Source organism: Lissotriton vulgaris, chromosome 10 (assembly GCF_964263255.1).
Source record: "Lissotriton vulgaris chromosome 10, aLisVul1.2, whole genome shotgun sequence".
Classification (NCBI taxonomy): Eukaryota; Metazoa; Chordata; class Amphibia; order Caudata; family Salamandridae; genus Lissotriton; species Lissotriton vulgaris.
In genome coordinates, this window is record NC_141698.1 from 543145772 (window position 1) to 543164789 (window position 19018).

Genomic DNA, 19018 nt, shown 5'->3' on the forward strand with positions numbered 1-19018 from the left:
CCGGCCACCCACTGCACCCAGATCCCGGGCGAAAAGTCCACGGCTCCGGCAGCTCACTCTGGGGCGGGGAAGCACAGGCAATGAGGTGGTGAGTACCTGTGAGCCGGGGCTGTGATGCCGCTTTGCTTGTTGGCTTGCTTGCCCGCTTTCTGTGGCTTGCGCCGTCCGCCGGCTGCAGGTGAAAACAGTTACGTCGCTTTGCTTGCCCCTTTTCGCCTTTCGCCGCTTTTCGCCGCTTGGCGCCAACCGCCAACCGCTGTGACAGACGATCCGCTGCGGCCGCGGCTGCGGGTGACAGGTAGACGGCAGATAGCGGCAGATAGCTGCAGGGTAGCGGCGGCGGTGCAAATGGCTGGTGTTCGCCTTTCTGCTTTTCCACCGGGCTGTGGCGGCTCTGGCTCCGGCTCTGTCGGCCGCTTCTCACTGGCGTTTCTGGCGTGCTACTGCTCTCTGGCGCTCTCTGGCGGAAACAGGGAGTTAAAGAAGGAGGTGGGGTGGATGAGAAGAAAAGAAGACTTAGCACCAGTGGCCGCAACAGCTCTCCAAGACAAATGGTCTGGATCCGACACCATCATTGAGCAAAAGGGAGAGGTCACCTACCTGGTGGACCTTGGAACTCACAGGAGCCCCCACAGGGTGCTTCATGTTAACAGGCTCAAGGCATATGTTGACAGGGCGGACATGGGCTTGCTCATGGCCACAGATGAGGGACAGGAGGAAGAGAGTGACCCTCTCCCAGACCTGCTCACTCAGAACCTTGATGATGGGTCAGTAGATGGCGTGGTCTTTTCTGACAGCCTCTCTGAACATCAACAGAAGGATAGCAAACAGGTTCTTCAATCCTTCAGACATATGTTTTCTCTGACCCCCATTCAGACAGACTGGTGCACCCATGAGGTGGACACTGGTGACAGTCTACCTATAAAGTGTAAAATCTACAGGCAACCTGATCACGTCAGGGACTGCATAAAGAAAGAAGTACAGAAAATGTTGGAATTGGGAGTCATTGAACCCTCAGAAAGCCCTTGGGCTAGTCCTGTAGTTCTAGTGCCAAAGCCTCACACCCAGGATGGTAAGAGAGAGATGAGGTTTTGAGTAGACTACAGGGGTCTCAATGTTGTTACTAAAACAGATGCCCATCCAATACCTAGGGCAGATGAACTCATAGATAAATTGGCTTCTGCCAAATTCTTGAGTACATTTGACCTGACAGCTGGTTATTGGCAAATCAGGTTAGCTGAGGAAGCCAAGGCCAAAACAGCATTTTCTACCCCAGGAGGTCATTACCAATTTTTGGTGATGCCCTTTGGTTTGAAAAACGCACCTGCCACTTTTCAAAGGTTGGTGAACAACAGATCTCACTGGGTTGGATGACTTTTGTGCAGCATATCTAGATGATATTGCGGTCTTCAGCTCCACCTGGGAGGATCACCTGATCCACCTGAAGAAAGTTTTGGAGGCCCTGCAGAAGGCAGGCCTCACTATCAAGGCCACCAAGTGCCAGAAAGGGCAGAGTCAGGTTGCGTACCTGGGCCACCTTGTAGGTGGAGGCCAGGTTCAACCATTGGAGAGCAAGATACAGGCCATAAAGGACTGGGCTCCTCCAACCACTCAGACACAGGTCAGAGCTTTTTTGGGCCTGTCTGGTTACTATAGGAAATTTGTCAGAAATTATGGGACCATTGTGACCCCACTCAATGACCTGACAAGCAAGAAAATGCCAAAGAAAGTTCAGTGGACAGTTAGCTGTCAAAAGGCATTCGATCACCTGAAGCAGGCCATGTGTACTGCACCTATTCTCAAGAGTCCACACTATTTATTTATTTATACAACTTGTATAGCGCGCAAATACCCTAAGGTGTCTCGGCGCTGCTGGATCTAAACCTCAAGATGGGTTCTAATTTAATTATTGACTAAAAAGCCATGTTTTTAGTAGTTTCCGAAAGATCATTAAAGATGGACTGATTTTTATATATAGAGGGATAGATGCAGATACTATGAATCGTCTATCACCCCAGTTCACTCTTTTTGTTCTCAGAACTGAGAGCAGAGAAGCTGCAGATGACTGTAGCGTTCTTTTGGGCAAGTAAGTGCATAAAGCTTTTTTTTAAAAATTCTGGGCCAGTATTATTCACAGCTTTATAAGTAATACAGAGCGCCTTAAACTTGATGCGACTACTGACCGGGAGCCAGAAGAGTTGGCGTACAATAGGGGTGATGGAAGATAATTTTGATGTGCCTGTTAAAATTCGGGCAGCCGCATTTTGAATTAACTGCATTTTATTCAAAACTTGTTCTTGGGCATTTAATAGCAAGCCATTGCAGTAATCAATTTTAGAGAGTACTAAAGTGCACATTAGGATTTTACCTGCACCAGAAGGAAGAAAAGGTAGTAGTTTTTTGATCATCCTCAGAGTGTAAAAGGATGAGGAGACTACTGCATTAGCGTGGTTCAGAAATGATAGCTTGTTGTCAAATAGTACCCCCAGATTCCTGACTTTGGTAACAGGCAGTGGGGGAGCTCCTAGGTCTGATGGCCACCATACTGGGGACCAAGACGGGGTCAGTTTTCTAAAGACCATGACCTCCGTCTTGTCAGAATTTAATTTCAAACAATACTCCAAAACCTTCATTGTCCAAACAGATGCTTCTGAGTTGGGTGTGGGAAATGTTCTATCTCAACTGAATAATGATGGTCATGACCAGCCCATTGCTTTTATAAGTAGAAGGCTGACCCCTAGAGAGAAACGTTGGTCAGCTATTGAGAGGGAGGCCTTTGCTGTGGTTTGGGCCCTGAAGAAGTTGAGGCCATACTTATTTGGAACTCACTTCGAGATTCAGACCGACCATAAGCCCCTCTTGTGGCTAAATCAAATGAAGGGTGAAAACCCCAAACTTCTTAGGTGGTCCATTTCCCTATAGAGGATGGACTTTACAGTGGAACACAGACCTGGTACTGACCATGGCAATGCAGATGGGCTCTCCAGGAATTTCCACTTAGAACAGGAAGACTCACCTGGTCAAGGTTAGTTTAATGTCCCTAAGTTTGGGGGATGGGGGGTTATGTAGGAGAGTAGGGTCTGCAATCCTATGGTCACCCCAGATTTTTGCTTTACTGGTTTACGACTTTCCCTGGCTGTGGCCGGCTAATCAGACCCACAACCTAGCTGTTCTCTCCCTAAATTGACATCCATGTACCTTAGGTGCATTTACCATTTGGCATTGGGTCACTCTTGTAAGTCCTTGTACAGTGTACCATAGGTACCCAGGGCATAAGTGCACCCAAGGCCTACCATGGGCGGCAGCATGTATTATGCCACCCCTGGCTGGCCATCTAAACAGACACAACTGGCTGGTAACACAGCTGGGGCAAGGTGGTGTAATCACCCTTTGCTGTAGATATAGTATACCTATATCTAACCCCGGAATGGACACATATACTCCTATAAGTCACTCCTATGGCAGGCCTTATCAATCCTGAAGGCAGAGTGCTTGGAATTATGTGAGATGGTGCTCTAGCATGAGCTGAGCCTGTCTGCAGCTTTCAGAACCATGTCCTTATAGCTGCTCCATGATAACGCTATACCATATACTCTTAAGTGCCTTATAATCCTCGCGGTTATTGTTAACTTTGGCATAGCATTATCAAAACATGTCGTGTAAGGTGTCATACGCTTTGGAATACTACTCCCTCGCCAGTTCTGGCGACGGGGGTAGCATTCCACCCTTCTAATGGGATAAGACATGTATGTAACTAGAACCCCGGTTAAAGTTAACCCGAGCCTCAGCATCACAAAATGGATGCTGCTGCCACAGACACAAGTCTGACCTCCTGCTGCTGGGAGTCCTTCCAGCAACGGAGGCCTAGACAAAGGATTTCCTGCCTGGGGAGGTGCTAGCACCACCCCAGACAGGACTTTGTGTATCCAGATAGGCAGGGCTGAAAGGAATGAGACATGCCTGGAGCACCAAAGGTGTCCCTGTGCATACCCCGGCTCAAACCAGTTGCTGGGGCACTCCAGCCCCAGATCTGGCGCGAAACCGGACAAAGGATAGGGGGTGTAACCACCCCCCTTCCTGGTCCCACCCATAGGAGGTACCCAGTCACTAGTACAGCCTTCTTTAGCAGAATAAAGGTAGGAGCTGGTCCTATTCCAGATTAATTATCCTGAACAACTCTACAAAGAAGAAACTCTGGACTTCGCCGTTCTGCTCCACAGAAGACTGAAGAAATCTCCCTTGTGGCCAAGGAGTGACCACCCTGCATATGCAGGCACCATCAAGCGTCCTAGCGGTTCACTTTGTCATCCTTCCTGGTGGAACCAGACTTCAGAGCCAGACGAGACCCGGACTTCCAGACCTCTCCGACCTCAACTCACATCTGCAGCACAGCTGAGATCCGTGGATGCGACGAGACACGTGGGACCGGCCATCTTGAAGAAACTGCACTTCGCTTCCAGCATGACCTCTGAGGCACCCTCGAGAAAGTGCTTTGGGGATTGAGAAGCCCCTGCCCAGAGCAGCTGCTGCACCGAAGACCAGCCCTCCAGCCTCCACGAGATCTGCGTGGGGCCCTTCTACCTGGTTGCTGCTCGACGTGTTGTCTGGTCACTTGCCGGCTGGCTTGTGGCCTCCTAGACGACGAACTTTGAAAACTACACCGCTGGTCTGGTTGCTCCAGACTGGTCCTTGCTTCCTTCCAAAAGAGAAGTACCCCGGACCCTCCTGGTCCGCACCAGACGCCATCTTCACTCACCGCGTAGGTTGCCTTTGCCAAGGCCTGTTGACTTCGATCTCGGAACATACACCGCCGACAGTGAGAAGCTGCGTGGGACAGCTTGTGCCTCCATCCTGGTCGAAGACACCTCCTAGTTCACGTGGCTGCAGAGTCAAGCGTCACCTCTTCACCTGATTGCGACGACATCTGGTTCCTTCCTGGTTCCACGCCGGTCACTGGCTAGTGACCGTGAACATTGTCCCCTCTGCTTTCAGGTCTCCATCTTCCTCGATCCGCCCTTGGATCACTCCAGGCATCTTCCTCCTGGTCGCCTGCAGCATCTTTCTCCAAGGCTCCATTGACTTCAACGTGGAAACCGGACACACTTTCACAGCCATGCACCCGCAGCCCGTGGGTGAGGTAACAAGAGCATTTTGGTGCTCATAGGTAGATTGACTCTCCTAGTGTCCAGGTATCCTGTAGTTTCAGTCTCAACCAGTCGGAACTGTCTTTACTTCCCTATTTCGTAATTTGTTCATGCCCATTGACTTTGCATTGAAACCCGCGTATGTGTTCTAACACTGCACACGCATTCCGTGGGCCTCCTGCTCCTTACCTAAGGTTAGGGTAGTGTAGCCCCAGCGATTCTACAGCCTCAAGGCATCCTCATTTCTCCTATCGTTCTACTTATACCATTTACTTAGTATATGGTTTGCTGTTCCCCTAGGGCACCATTGTAATTTGTGAGACTTACTGTATTTTTCTGAAGAGTATTGTTATGTGCTTAGCCCTCTGACCTCATAAAGAGTTCAGAGGTGTATGTTAGTTAATAAATATCTGTTTATTTTCATAACAACCTGTGTGGTGTCCTTTCACTTGGTATTCAAGGGGTTATATGTGGTAAAACAGATGGCTTCACATGCCATTCAGAGTTTAGCCTATAGACTGCTTTTGTCCACGCTACTAGGATAGCTGGTCTATAAGGTTGACTTACAACCAATCACCATAAGGGTTGTTTGGACTGATACAAGGTGATCACTAGAACTAGTGAGCATCATATATCAGGCCAACTTCTAACACTTGCATCCCAATTTAACTGTGGCCATGCAATTTCTGGATCTCTCATATGGCTAGCTAATCTCACACAGCCAATCGCTTAAGTTTGTACAGCCAGTAACTCAGTCTCATGCATACAGCCCCAACTTCAAGAACATTTTCAACATATTATGACCTTTATTTTGTAACCAAACTTACTACTGTACTTTCTATTACAACTAGTAATAGTGTTCATATCAAAAATAAAACTTCATAAATCATGACAGCAACAGTATACAATAAAACACCAGACATTTTGATACCTTGTAGTAACACTAATGTTAATTGTTTAACTTTACAAGCTATAAGAGGTTTATACTTGGGTAAAAATTAGGAATGGTTTCAAACACAAGTTACTTAACTTCGGTAACGATATATCTGTGAGAGACATTAGTTAGTGATAGATTCCTTACCTTCGAATTACTCCCAGGCGTCAGACTGGATCCAGACATTTTTCCTCAGCCGTACACCTGCACGTCGGAAAGTGGCGCTGTGTCCGTCGTAGGCGTCGTGCTTGTCAGGATGACGCTGCGGCAGCTACTTGCGCGCAGATGTCAGTTCTATACACTACTTTCCGTGCCAAGAACGCAGAGCCATGCACGGTACTGACCACTGGTTTATTGAAACCAGGGCCCTGAAAGGGATGACCGTAACCCTAGAAATCAGTTTGCAGGACGGGGAGGATGGGTGAGGCAGTAAGGAAGCTATCACTAACTAATGTCTCTTACAGATATCATTACCGAAGGTAAGTAACTTGTGCCTCTGAAAGAGACACGTTAGTGATAGATTCCTTACCTTAGAATAGAGACCCCAGCAATACCAACCCCGGTGAAGGTCTGCCAACCAAGATCACACCGGAAAGCCACGGAGAACAGAACGGCCAAAGAAGTCGTCTCTCCGGACTTGGCTGTCATGGCAATAATGCTTAGTAAAAGTGTGCAGCGAGGCCTACATGGCTGCCTGACAGATGTCTTGCAGGGGGACACCACGTCCCAGTGCAGTAGTAGCTGCTGTCGCCCCGGTAGAATGGGCATGCAGCCCCACCGGAGGTTCCTTTTTAGCCGGAGAATAACAGGCTTTTATACACAAGATGACCCAGCGGGAGATAGTCCTCTTGTGTACAGCTCGGCCTTTCTTGGCGCCTTAGTAGCCAACAAAGAGCTGGTCATCTACTCTGAACAGTTAGGTGCGATTCAGGTAAAATGGAGCACAGCTTTTGGGTCCAGGCGGTGGAGCCTCTCTTCCTCTCTGGAAGGGTGCGGGGACAGAAAGAAAGTGGGCAAGGTGATAGTTGGCCAGATATGGAAGGCAGTAACAACCTTTGGCAAACAGGAAGGACGAGCTCTGAGCACAACTGTCTGGATGAACAGACAGAAAAGGAGGTTTACAAGAAAGAGCCTGGAGCTCACTCACGCGCCTAGTGGAGGTTATGGCAACAAGTCTTTAAAGTCAATAAACGAAGAGGACAGTTGTGAAGCGGCTCAAAGGGAGCACACATCCAAGAGATAAGTACCAGATTCAAGTCTCACTGCGGCATCACAAAAGGAACAGGAGGAAAAAGGTGAGTAATGCCTTTGAGAAATCTACTTACGACAGGGGACTTGAAAAGAGAGGGCTGGTCAGGGAGCCTGAGAAAGGCCAAAATTGCTGAAAGGTAGCCCTTAATAGTGCCCAGAGAAGAGCCCTGCCGGGCCAAACACCCGAGGGGCGCTGGTAAGGCCAAAAGGGAGCACAGTGAACTGAAAGTGCTCGTGGCCTACTGTGAACCACAGGTAACACCGGTGGGCCTGCAGGGCAAGTATATGGAAGTATGCATCCTGAAAGTCCAACACTACCATCCAGTCTTGTGGGCAGACCAGACCTGAGAAAGTGTGAACATCTTGAACTTCTCCTTCCGGAGGAAGCAATTAATGTCCCGAAGGTCTGGGATAGGACGCAGGCCCTTGTCCTTCTTTGGAACCAAGAAGTAGTGGGAGTAACAACCACGACCTACTTCTGCCGTTGGAGCGTGCTCGATGGCCGCCTAGGCCAAGAGAACCGCAACTTCCTTCTGGAGAAGGGCGAAGTGATCCCCCAACACACGGTAGTACTGAGGTGGCATGGATAGATTGTCTGAAGTGATGGTGTGCCAGTGGGGAGGTGATGGCGAATCCTGCCACCCACTGGCGTTTGGTGGGCCTGAAACACCGAACTAGGAAGGTTTGGAGGCAGTGGTGGTAGGGGAGGTGGTGGACTGACCCGCCCACTGGCCCTGTGACCCACCTCGGCAGGTCCCACGTACGCACTGAGACTGTTGCTGCGCAGCTCTGTGGCTTTGAAACAAACGTGTTTGGGCGTCTATTCCTTGGCCGGGAAAGGAGCGAAAAGCAGAAGACGAAGGAGTGAGCGTAGCCGAAAGTCCAAAGGACTTGGCCGCAGCCCACGAGTCCTTAAAACTCTCAAACGCACTGTCTGCCTTGTCGCCAAAAAGGCGAGTGCCATCAAAAGGCATGTCCATCAGAGTGTTCTGGACATCCCTAGAAAAGCCAGTCGTCCTCAGCCAGCCGTGACGGCGTATCGTCACTGTCGTGGAAATCGCTCTGCTCTGAGTCAAGGCCACAACAAATCGTGAACTTGGCTGCATCTCTCCCCTCAGCAATAGCTTGGGAGAGCATCGTCTGGGCCTCCTCCAGACACAGAGGCAGCACCTGCACCACCGTATCCCACACAGAGTGGGAATAACGCTCCAAAGGCATGCAGTGTTCACAGACCGCAACCCTGAACTGGCGAAAGAGAAAATCTTCTTCCCAAACTGCTCCAGTTTCTTGAATTCCCTGTCCGGAGATGCGGAAGGGAATGCGCTTGTAGATGCTGAGGCTTGGACAACCAAGCTCTCGGGGGTAGGGTGTTGGGAGAGGAAAATGGGGTCGCCCAGGGCCAGGCGATGACGTTGGGCCACATTCCTATCCACACGAGCCCATGTGTTGGGCCTGGACAAGGTGCCCAAAAGAACGTCAGAAAGTCCATCATTAAAGGGTAGCAGCGGCTCCGCAGAGGAAGGCCTGTATGGAGCTTGTGCTGGAGAGCCTCTGCTGCCCTACGCAACACCACTCTCCTCCGTAGCCACGGTAGAAGGAGACAGTGCACCAGGTTTTGGAGAAAAATCCAGAGCACCTGGGTCCTCCAAATCCTCTGCCCAGTCCGGGTCTAACTTGCATTGAGCTGCAAGAGAGTCTTCAGACTCCTCCCAGTCCTCCCCGTCCTCCGTAACCTGCTGGGCAGGTCGGAAAGAAGGAGAAGGGGATAAAAATTCCCCATCAGCGTCAGAATCAGCATCGATGGACACCGGTTCGCCACCATCTCCATGTAGGGGTGGAAGCCAGGGACAACATCACCCGACGCAGTAGACGTCGATGTCAGTCATATGAGGTCAACCGACATCAGCTGTGATCTATGCATGGATCCATGGGGGTCTTGCGCGCGTCTAGGTTGGAGCCGACGACGACGTCGGTCCGGAGCCATCGACGAAGAAAGGCAAGGCCCCCCCAGTCTGACCCGCAGGGCCCGAAGGCACACCGGCGGGGCCCGACGGGCCAAATATATGGCCCATGGCTGACAGAAATTCCTGCAGCTGGGCCGGATTCGCCGATGGACCCGGGAAATGCGGGTAGGCCGTCGGCAACTGCGTAGGCTCCGCTGGAGCCACAGGGGTGGCACTACTTGCACCCTCAGTCGTGTCGCGCGAAAGGCTAGGCGAAGAGCGACAGCACCTCCTCGACTTCCTGTGCTTCGTCTTCCCTGACCCAGAGTGCGAAGACTTCGTCGAACGATGGTGGCGGTTCCGCGACTGGTCCCTCTCAACTTTCGGGACAGCTCCAGCAAAGTTTCTGGAGCCATGGCCCGGCAGTCGGGGCACGACGTGGGGTCATGGTCCCGCCCCAGTAAGTAGAGACACTCACAGTGCGAGTCCGTCAACATGCAGGGACAAACCTCGCAAGACTTGAAACCAGGCATCCCTATAACACCAGGAGTCAAAGACTCAAGAAAGACAGTGGCAAAAGTCCCCAAAAACTCATTCAAAAATTAACTGGGGGGACCGCTCTCTCCGGATCTGTGCTTGCTGGTATGGAAAAAGAAAGAACTGACGTCAGCGCGCAAGGGCAGCATCTAAGTAGCTGCCGCAATGTCATACCGGGAATCACAATGCCTACGACCGACGCGGAGCCACACTAAGTCACCTTCTGACGCGCAGGGGTACTGCTAATGAAAAAATGTGCGATCCAGTCTGACGCCTGGGGGTAATTCTAAGGTAAGGAATCTATCACTAACATGTCTCTTTCAGATACAAATGATTAACAGTGTGCTGTTTAGGAATGTGTTCTGAAAGAGCAGCCATATTATTGAGGGTTCAGGATTTTCTCTATTCAAAAGACAGTTAAAGATCACAGCTCTAATTAAAATGGCAATGATAATTATAATTTTACTCTATCCTTCACTACAAAAACTGAAATAGGGTCTCCTACTAAGACAGTACTTACGGCTCAGGGTCCAGCATGTCGTTTTTCTTTTTTTCAAACTGGTCTTTGGAGATTGTCCTAGACAGAAGAAAATGAAAACAAGTTTCAGAATAATTTAAGGCTTCTACACTAGCTATAAAAACAATTTAAGTATGAAAAATAAGAGCATGTGGAACAGTGTTTAAAATGCTAATACCTGTCAGGTCAATATTTATAGTACTTGTGTAACAAGCCTAAATATTTATATATTTGTTGGGCCAAAATCATCTACTCCCATATTTCTGAAACAGATGGAACCAATGCCTGTACATTTTCAGTCAAAGCAAAGTCAATTGTAAAGAATACAAATACATATGAACAGTAAGCCAAAGTACTTCCAAACACAGCAAGTCCCTTTCCCCATTTCTCATGAGAACAGGAATGTTACAACAGATGTAGAACTGACAACTTTAAAGAGCTACACATTTTAAAAGGAGTGTGTTGATACTGTAAAGTACCTCAAAATATTACGGTTGAATAATTTGTATGTTCATTTTTTGAAGAACATGCTAAATAGAGTAAAGATCAAATACCTTCAGGATAGACTGAACATTAACAAAAAAACATCCAATTAAATTTTAAACGGACATGCTACCCTGCAAATCTTTCCTAGATCATCCAAAGCCTGGCTAGTTCTTAGTACATATGAGTGAACCATATCGGACTGCAGAAAATCACCCAAAACGACTAACATTAGACAAATTAAAGCCACATTCTGTATTCCCATTTATTTAATCACATGCTCTTTCTACAAATGTTACCTAATAGTTGCATTAAGCGGTATTCAAACTTTTCAATAGAGTACTCCTCACTCGAGGGGCATAAACTGATGTAAAGCCCATAAGGTCAGACTCCATTATGAGTAGACCCCGACTCTATCTTAGGTAATGCGAGTTACCATTTTTCCAATTCGTGCAGAATCATCGTCATGTCGGACGTTAACGCAAATGTCATCTGACCATATCAATTTAGGAACTGTGAAAGAATCATATCATTCTATCAATGAAACAGATATAAAACTTGATGCAACATCAGTCTGGGACAAGTGTCTAGTTATCACAATGTCAAGGTCAAATAAGAACAATCACAGACATAATGCCAAAACAATGAGGTTTGAATTGACATCCTCCATTTACCATATATGTTCATAGGGATATAGCTGGGATGCACACCTTGATGCAAATATGTCAGACATGCCTAAACATATGGCAGAATTTCCAATCCCTCATAAGATTTAATATAGAAGGGCTGCCACATGACCACTTGCTAGGAGATGCCCTCCACCTAGATTATCACACAAGATACTACTGGAAACGTTCTTGACTGCTGCCAGTGCACCAAAAAGATGATACTTTGCACCTGATGCACATAACGAACTGAGGCTAGGAGAAAAGACGCAGTTACGTGATGTGTTTTTCTTTTGCAGCAATCACTGCATTAACACCTCTCTGATAACAGCTTTTGCTGTCAATGAGGCATTGCTTTACCCTAATAAAGTCTAGATTGCAAGTTCTACTTTCGATGCTCTCCTAGCGCAGCGCATAGAGGTAGGTTTTAGGGTGTTAAGTTTTAAGTGACATTTTAACTATGTTAGAAATGTTAATTTTATTCTCATTGTAAACATGCCTATTTGCTGTTTTAACGATATTCTGTGTGGTTATTTTAGATGTGCTGAGAAACAGATTCACCCTTTTGTAACAAATGCTTTTAGTGAAAAAGTGCCTATTCTTCTTAGAACCTTTAATGTGTGTGTGCAATACTGTGAAGAGTGAAATTGATTTATTTCTTTTAACACATTGTCCCAAATTCCAGTCTAGGGATTCATAGTAACCTAGAAGCAATGATTCCATTTCAACAATATATTGGGCGGGATTATGTGGGGCTACAGTAACAAGTCTTTCACATTCAGCCTAGTGCATTAAACCAAGTTCACCTGTCACCCGTGGGTGGGAAACCTTGTAGAGCTATGCCAGTCATGGTTTATGCAACAGAATGCCAACAGTAATTCTTGATGAGGTTAAGTGCTGTAAACCATGTTGAAGCTTTATAGCTCTCTGCAAATGGAATCTACCCTAGGAAAGCCATAGTGGCTCCTATTTTTTGCAAACAGAATGTGATCTAGGTATAGTATTTGTTACGTTTAGTATATGCCTAAATGCACTGAACTATCCATAGTGCGCAAGGCCCGACTCGAAGGTTTTTGTAAAAACAACTAATAGCGGTTTTGTTTTTCTGATGGACTTTGCATGATCAATGTAATATAGACAGGCTCATTTGGCATCGAATACTTGTAAAGCTTTTTCTGCAGCTGACCAAGGCTGTAGAAATAAGATTGATAATACAATATTTTGATTGACATGGAACAGGAGAGAAAACCTTAGGAATAAACAATTGGTTGGTTTGTTCTTAGAATGACCTGATCTTTGTGAATCCGAATCAATGATTCCTCCACAGTTAAGCCTTGCAATTTACTAACTCTACATTACGAAGCATTTGTAACGAGGAAAGTTACTTTCCATGAGGGGCTATGCAGTTCATAGTGATTTAACGGCTCACAAGTGGACCCTTCAAACAGTGTAAGAACATTAGGTCCCAAGAAAAATCTAATGAGCTTGTTTGCTAGGCCTGATTTGTGCAAACTCAGTAAATGGCAAATATATTGTACTGAAGATGTTGTTTGTCCTGTGTAAACTTTTTTCTCACATTTGGTGACAACATGCTCCTGTAGTGAGTCCTCTGGTTTCTCTCAAAATGAGCATACACTACACGGAAGTTGAAGATAACAAAATTCTAGGATACAAGGTGCAAATTGCAAGATTCCGAGGCTTAGGATACAAGTGTCTTTTCTGCCCCCTGATGCTGTGCTGGGAGTTCTGCATGCAGGACTAGCTTTTCCTGAGGGCGACGGATAAGTTCAGTAGCTTTGGAGTACCATGGTTCTCACCCAGATGGGCATAAATAGAATGATCATCATGGATGCTTGTCTTATGTTTTCGATACATATGGAATTGATGGTAGTGGAGGAAAAGCACATGTAAATATTCCTTACCAATTCATCCATAGAGCACTACCTAGTAACTCTTGATGTGGAAGCCTGTTATGGTCCACAAGAAAGAGAACTTAGTTACAAATGGCCTTAATGCCATATATTTTGTGGCAGCGTTAATAAGTAAGGTGAATGACACCTCTGTTTCTGAATGCAGTACATTGTAGAAATTGCCCACTCAGATGAGCACAGTGTTGCATTTTAGTGCAAGAGAGACTTTCAGTGCTCTTAGCTACAAAAAACGGACATACATTTGCTGCTGTTCCTGTGTCCAGGAACCAAGAGGGGTCAGTTGTCCAGCTTCGCTCCACATCTCATAAGGGAAACTTCTGTGATAATGGTCAAGTGCGGCTGACAGTTGATAAATGATATGCAACTGTAACAATCTTCTCCTGTTCTACAATTTTAGTTTGTGCTGGACTCTGGGCTCTAGCAATACTTGAATTTCCCACCAACTAAAAACCTTTAACCATTGTCTTCTCTCCTGTAGCAGACACAGGAAGGCAACCATTTAGAGCTGTTCCAGTTCAAGATGCAGTCATTCCCACCAATGTTATGTTATGTACAAAGCTAATTGTCAGAGAACACAATGTCTTCTACAGAGGGCAGCAGCTTTGAAATTCCATCACTCTTCTGGCTGGGATAGGCTTTGCCCATCACTGAGTTCATATGGCTCGAAGGAAGAGTTGCAGTTGTTGGCACCAGATACAATTTTTGGCATTTGCTTTGATTCCTCATCTGTACAGAGGCAAGCCTGCTTCTAAGTGTGTGCCAAGAAAGGCTGTTGGCTTCTGCTCTGTATCAGCCAGTAATCAAAATACAGTAAACAATGACTGGCATTGTGGTGTAGTGTGTTGCAACTACCACTAAACATTTGGTAAATACATGTGAATCTGTAACACAGAGTGAAAATGTGACGGTGGTGGTGCTTATAGACTTGGTTGTGTAGGCCTCCCCCAGGTCAGGAAGTGTCATCTGTGGCAGGGGAGCTTCAAAGGCTTTGCCGCCTTTGTAAAGCGACATCTAGCCTCTCCTGCTATCAGGGGCAGCCCCCTTCTTGTCTCACCAGCTTTTCAGTTGGAAGACAGGCAGGAAAAATGAGCCCAAACCAGAAGGTGTGCCCACCTCTGCCAACCCCACCCCTCAGGTGGAGGAGGCAAAGTGAAACCCACTCTTCAGTGCACGCCATATTGCAGATGGCAGGACTCTCCAATCAGGATTTGGGATTGTGCTCACTCCCCCACCTGGTGTGAGCTCACCAAGGGTGTAGTCACCCCTAGGTCAGTAGCCCATTCAATACTAACGTCAAGACCCCTAAAACGCCCCTAAATACAGTATTTAGGGGCAGACCTGAATTAAGAAGGCAGATTGCCACAACCTACGAAGGACGAAACAGGACGCCCAGCAGAGGAGACTGCAGAGAAGAACGTATAGTATCTTACCTGTCGGTGTAGTTTTGCACCTTGAAGCATTTTCTGGATTCACATGTTATGTTATGTTAAAATCAATTTATAAAGCGCTCGTACGCCCGTGGGCTTCATGGCGCTATAGGAAGTGTGAAGAATCCGAACAACATAACACTAAGCTAACAATGGCTAATCGTAGGCTTGAGAGAACAACCAGGTTTTTAGTCCCTTACGGAAGGTGAGCAAATCCTTACTCTGCCTAATCGGTAAGGGGATGGAGTTCCAAAGTGAAGCTGCTAGATGGCGAAAGCAGCAGCCACCCTGTCGCTTCCTTTTAAAGCGAGGCACCTCCAATAAGGATTTTTGAGCAGAGCGCAGGCTTCTGTGCATTATTCCTCCATCTCGTGGTTGGGTTCACAACTGTAGTGTTTGTCGTTTTTTTTCTCTGTTCTGGTTAGTGGGCGTCGACATGCCACCATTTTGTGTCCTCGTGGACGACAACGTGCTTCCTCTGGACCGTTGGTCACCATCTTCGGATTTTTTTTCCCTTCCCCTCCGTCTTATCTTACTTGGTGGAGGAGGATGAGTTCACTAGTGAAACCAAACAATTCTTCAAGCTGAAAAACTACACAGACGGGTAAGAAACTATATGTTTGAAGTGTGAATATTTTCTGTATTTGCAGGCTGTGCATAGATTTTGTAGCGGTTTGTTAGTTCGGTGGTGGCTGGGTCCAAGACGAGCATTGGTTTGTGAATAGATGTTGCAAGACTTTTTGTCCTACTTGTGCTTCTTTATTCATTTGGATGTTCACGCAGTAGTGGGGACCATATTGGTGCCATGCAATTGTTTTGAATTGGAGTATTGGCGAGAAAGGTAATAGTTGCACTTTTCTTTCTTGCATAGTGAGCTTGTGGAGCTCTTTGTAATGTTTGTCCTGCTTGGTTGTGGCACACGTGTATGTGTTGTGCAAGCCATCTTGCAATTGTGTACTTGGTTACTGGTCTTCCCAAAAAACTGTTTGCAAAAGATACAAAGGGTTGTTTTGTCTTTCTGTACTCCTTTATATTTGCAATGTAATACATGACTGCTCTTCCAGCGTCAAGAGTGTGAAATGCCTTTTCTGCTTGTGTCTTTGTATTCTGGAAGAAACTTGGCATTTGTATGGATTAGTTTATGTGGAATCGTGATACCACATTTGGCTTAAAATGTGGATCTGTTCTGATGACGATTCAGCCATTATGTGTAAGTAGGGTTCCTGTAATGTTAGTGCCTACACTAGCTCTACGTAGTGATGTTATTGCTACTAAAAAGGCCATCTTTAGTTTGAGCATTTGTGTGTGTGTGTGTAGTATACTTGTGGCGTCGCCTTGTGTAGGGGATCAAATGATGCTTTCATCAGCTGAGCGAGTACTATATTTAGATTCCATGTGGGTATGGCACAGTCTTTGGTGGGGCGATTCTTTTTGCTCCTTCTAGGAACCTTTTGACCATAGAGAAGTGAAGAAGCTCTTCCCTGCTTGTCCTCTTGTAAATGCTACAATTTGCTAAGTGAATTTTCAGTGATGTGTAGGTTAATTTAATATGCAGTAGATACGTTAAGTACTTCAGAACTGTCTTTTCCTTAGTGATTTTTGGGGAAAGACCTTCTTTGAGGCACCATAGAGAGCATATTTTCCATTTTGCCGTGTAACATTTCCGAGTAGTCCGCTTTCTCGCTTCCCTTAGGACTACCATTATGCTTTCTGGTAGTTTTAGGCGCACAAATTCTATGTCTTCAGAAGCCATGCAGCACAGGCTCAGGCTTTCTGGTTCTGGGCGGAGCACTCTTTCCTCTTGCAAAGTTAGTAAGTCTTGTCTGTTTGGCAATTTGTGAAAAATCTCTGAGAACTAGGTCTTCCTCGCCCATTGTGGGGCAATGAGAATCATCATTGTCATGTGTCTGATCTTGCATATGTTGATCACCTTGTGGAGTAGTTGTATCGGGGGGGGGGGGGGGAGGGATGGGAGGGGGAGCGTAAGCAAATATCCCTGACCAGTTTATCCATAGCGCATTTCCTAGGGACTGATTGCAAGGTTCCCTGGATGCGAAGCATTGGCATTTTGCATTGTGAGGTGTTGCAAAGAGGAGTTCCTGATTTGTGAAAAACCTTGCTGAGTTCGTATTGGTTCATATCCCACTCATTGGATGACGAAGCTTATCTGCCCATTCTGTCCGCTTCTACATTGTCCTTTGCTGGCAGGTGGATTGCTATTATGTTTATTTTCCATGGGATTGCCCAAGTCACAAGTTACTGATCTAGAGTCGAAAGTGCCACTGACTGCATTACTACTTGTTTGTTTATGTAAAACATGGTGGTTGTGTCGTCCATTTGAATTAGAATTGTTTTCCTGTATAGCTCTTTTTGAAAGGCTTTTAAGGCTAGGAACATTGTCTTTAATTCTAGGATGTTGATGTGCTGTAGAGCTTTCTGCGGTGTCCACAGTCCCCTCACTTTGAGATTGTTCATGTGAGCTACCCATCCCATCTGTGAGGCATCTGTTGTTATGATAACTGTTGTAGTTGGTTGCATGAATGTTCTCCCTGTTTCAATGTGCTATTTCCTCCTGTATTTTCTGTGGGACAACCACTAGTTGCTCCCAACTCCCTGTTGCTTGTGACCATTGTGCTTGAAGCCATTTTTGGAATGGTCTCATGTGAAGGCGAATGCTTCGGATTAAGTGAATGCATGAAGCCATCATCCATAGTAGCTTTCCCACTATCAGAGCTTGCCCTATCTGGCATAGCTGTGTCTCTTTCAGTAGGGCCATTCTTAGTTTCTCGCTTGGGAACACTTTCCCCAGTTTTTCTTGTTCTGGTGAAGATTTCTCCCAGTGTATGGAAAAGCCGAGCTGAAGTGGTGTCTCTATTACTTGGTTTATATGCTGTATATGCAGACTCTGCACGAGTTTGCCCTTACTAACCAGTCATCTAAATACGGGTATACATGGATCCCTTTCTTCTTAAGTGTGCAGCTACTGCTGCTAGACACTTTGTGAACACTCTTGGTGTTGACTTTAGACCGAATGTGAGCACTTTGAATTGGTAGTGCGTGTCATTGACAACAAATCTTAATAGCTCTTTGTGTTTGTTGTTCATGCGGATGTGCTAATAGGCATCCTTTAAGTCTATAGTAGCCATGTAGTCCCCTTGTTGCAAATGAGGCATTATCTCTTGCAGGGTCGTCATCTTAAACATTTGAGTCTTTATGAACTTGTTGAGGAATCTAAGATAGGACGCAGTGTTCCGTCTATCTTCGAAATTAGGAAGTATGTAGAGTGAATTCCCCAATTTCTTTCCTTGTGTTGTATGTGTTCTATAGCTTCTTTTGCCAGTAGTTCTTGTACTTCTTGGAATACCAGTGTAGTGTCTCCTTTGGAATGTACTTTCTTCCTTGGGCTTTTGTTTGGAGGCATTTTGATTACTTCTATGCAGTAGTCGTACCGTATTATGTTTAAAATCCATCTGTCTGAAGTGATCTCTATCCATTTTTGGATTAAGTTCTTTAGTCTGCCCCCTACTGGTGTAGAATGTTGGAGGAATTGGTTGATTGTTGTCTTTGTCTCTACGTGCACACTTTGTGATGTTTCTGAACGGTGTGGTGTGTTTGGAATGCAGTCATTTAGATACTGTGGGTGTTCCCCCTCTTTGTGGAAGGCCTCTTCTACGGGGGCGTCCTCGAAAGGTTTGTCTTCCTTGTTGGTATTATCAATTTTGGTGCTGTCCTCGTTGTTGCCCTTGGTTTCCCCCTTGGTAAACTTGTTGGTATGTTTGATGCGAAGTTGTGGGATGATGGTTCCCTCTATCCGCAGCCTTCCTTGAGTGGGTGGTTCCTCTACGCATGCCACCTCTGAATTGTAGAGCACCCATAGATCTTGCTGTTTCGTTGTCTTTCTTTAATTGGTTCAGCATGTCATCCACAATGCTTCCTAAGAGATGTTCCCCATTGAACGGTGTGTTCTGTATGTTGTTCTGCACCTCTGGCTTGACTCCTGAGAACCGCAGCCAAGTGTGTCTTCAATCTGTGATTCCCATCATCATTTGTCTTTCGATCTCTTGGATTTTTCAAGGGTCTTAGTCGTTACGGAGTCCTTGTCTAATGATACTACGGAGCGTTTCTTTTTGGATGCAACTGCAGACATCGAATGCTTCAACGCCGATGCTCCCTTTGAGACCCTTGA

At 46.4% G+C, this 19018-nt stretch overlaps 1 protein-coding gene across 1 annotated transcript in view; it reads right to left on the reverse strand.

Annotated features, from left to right (window-relative positions):
* Positions 1 to 19018, reverse strand: part of CREBBP (CREB binding lysine acetyltransferase) — a 1189106-nt gene that overhangs the window by 534886 nt on the left and 635202 nt on the right. The window contains exon 14 of the mRNA XM_086939791.1: positions 10330 to 10386. Coding sequence (XP_086795917.1) covers positions 10330 to 10386 — 57 coding nt within the window. The remainder of the gene's footprint in view (positions 1 to 10329; positions 10387 to 19018) is intronic.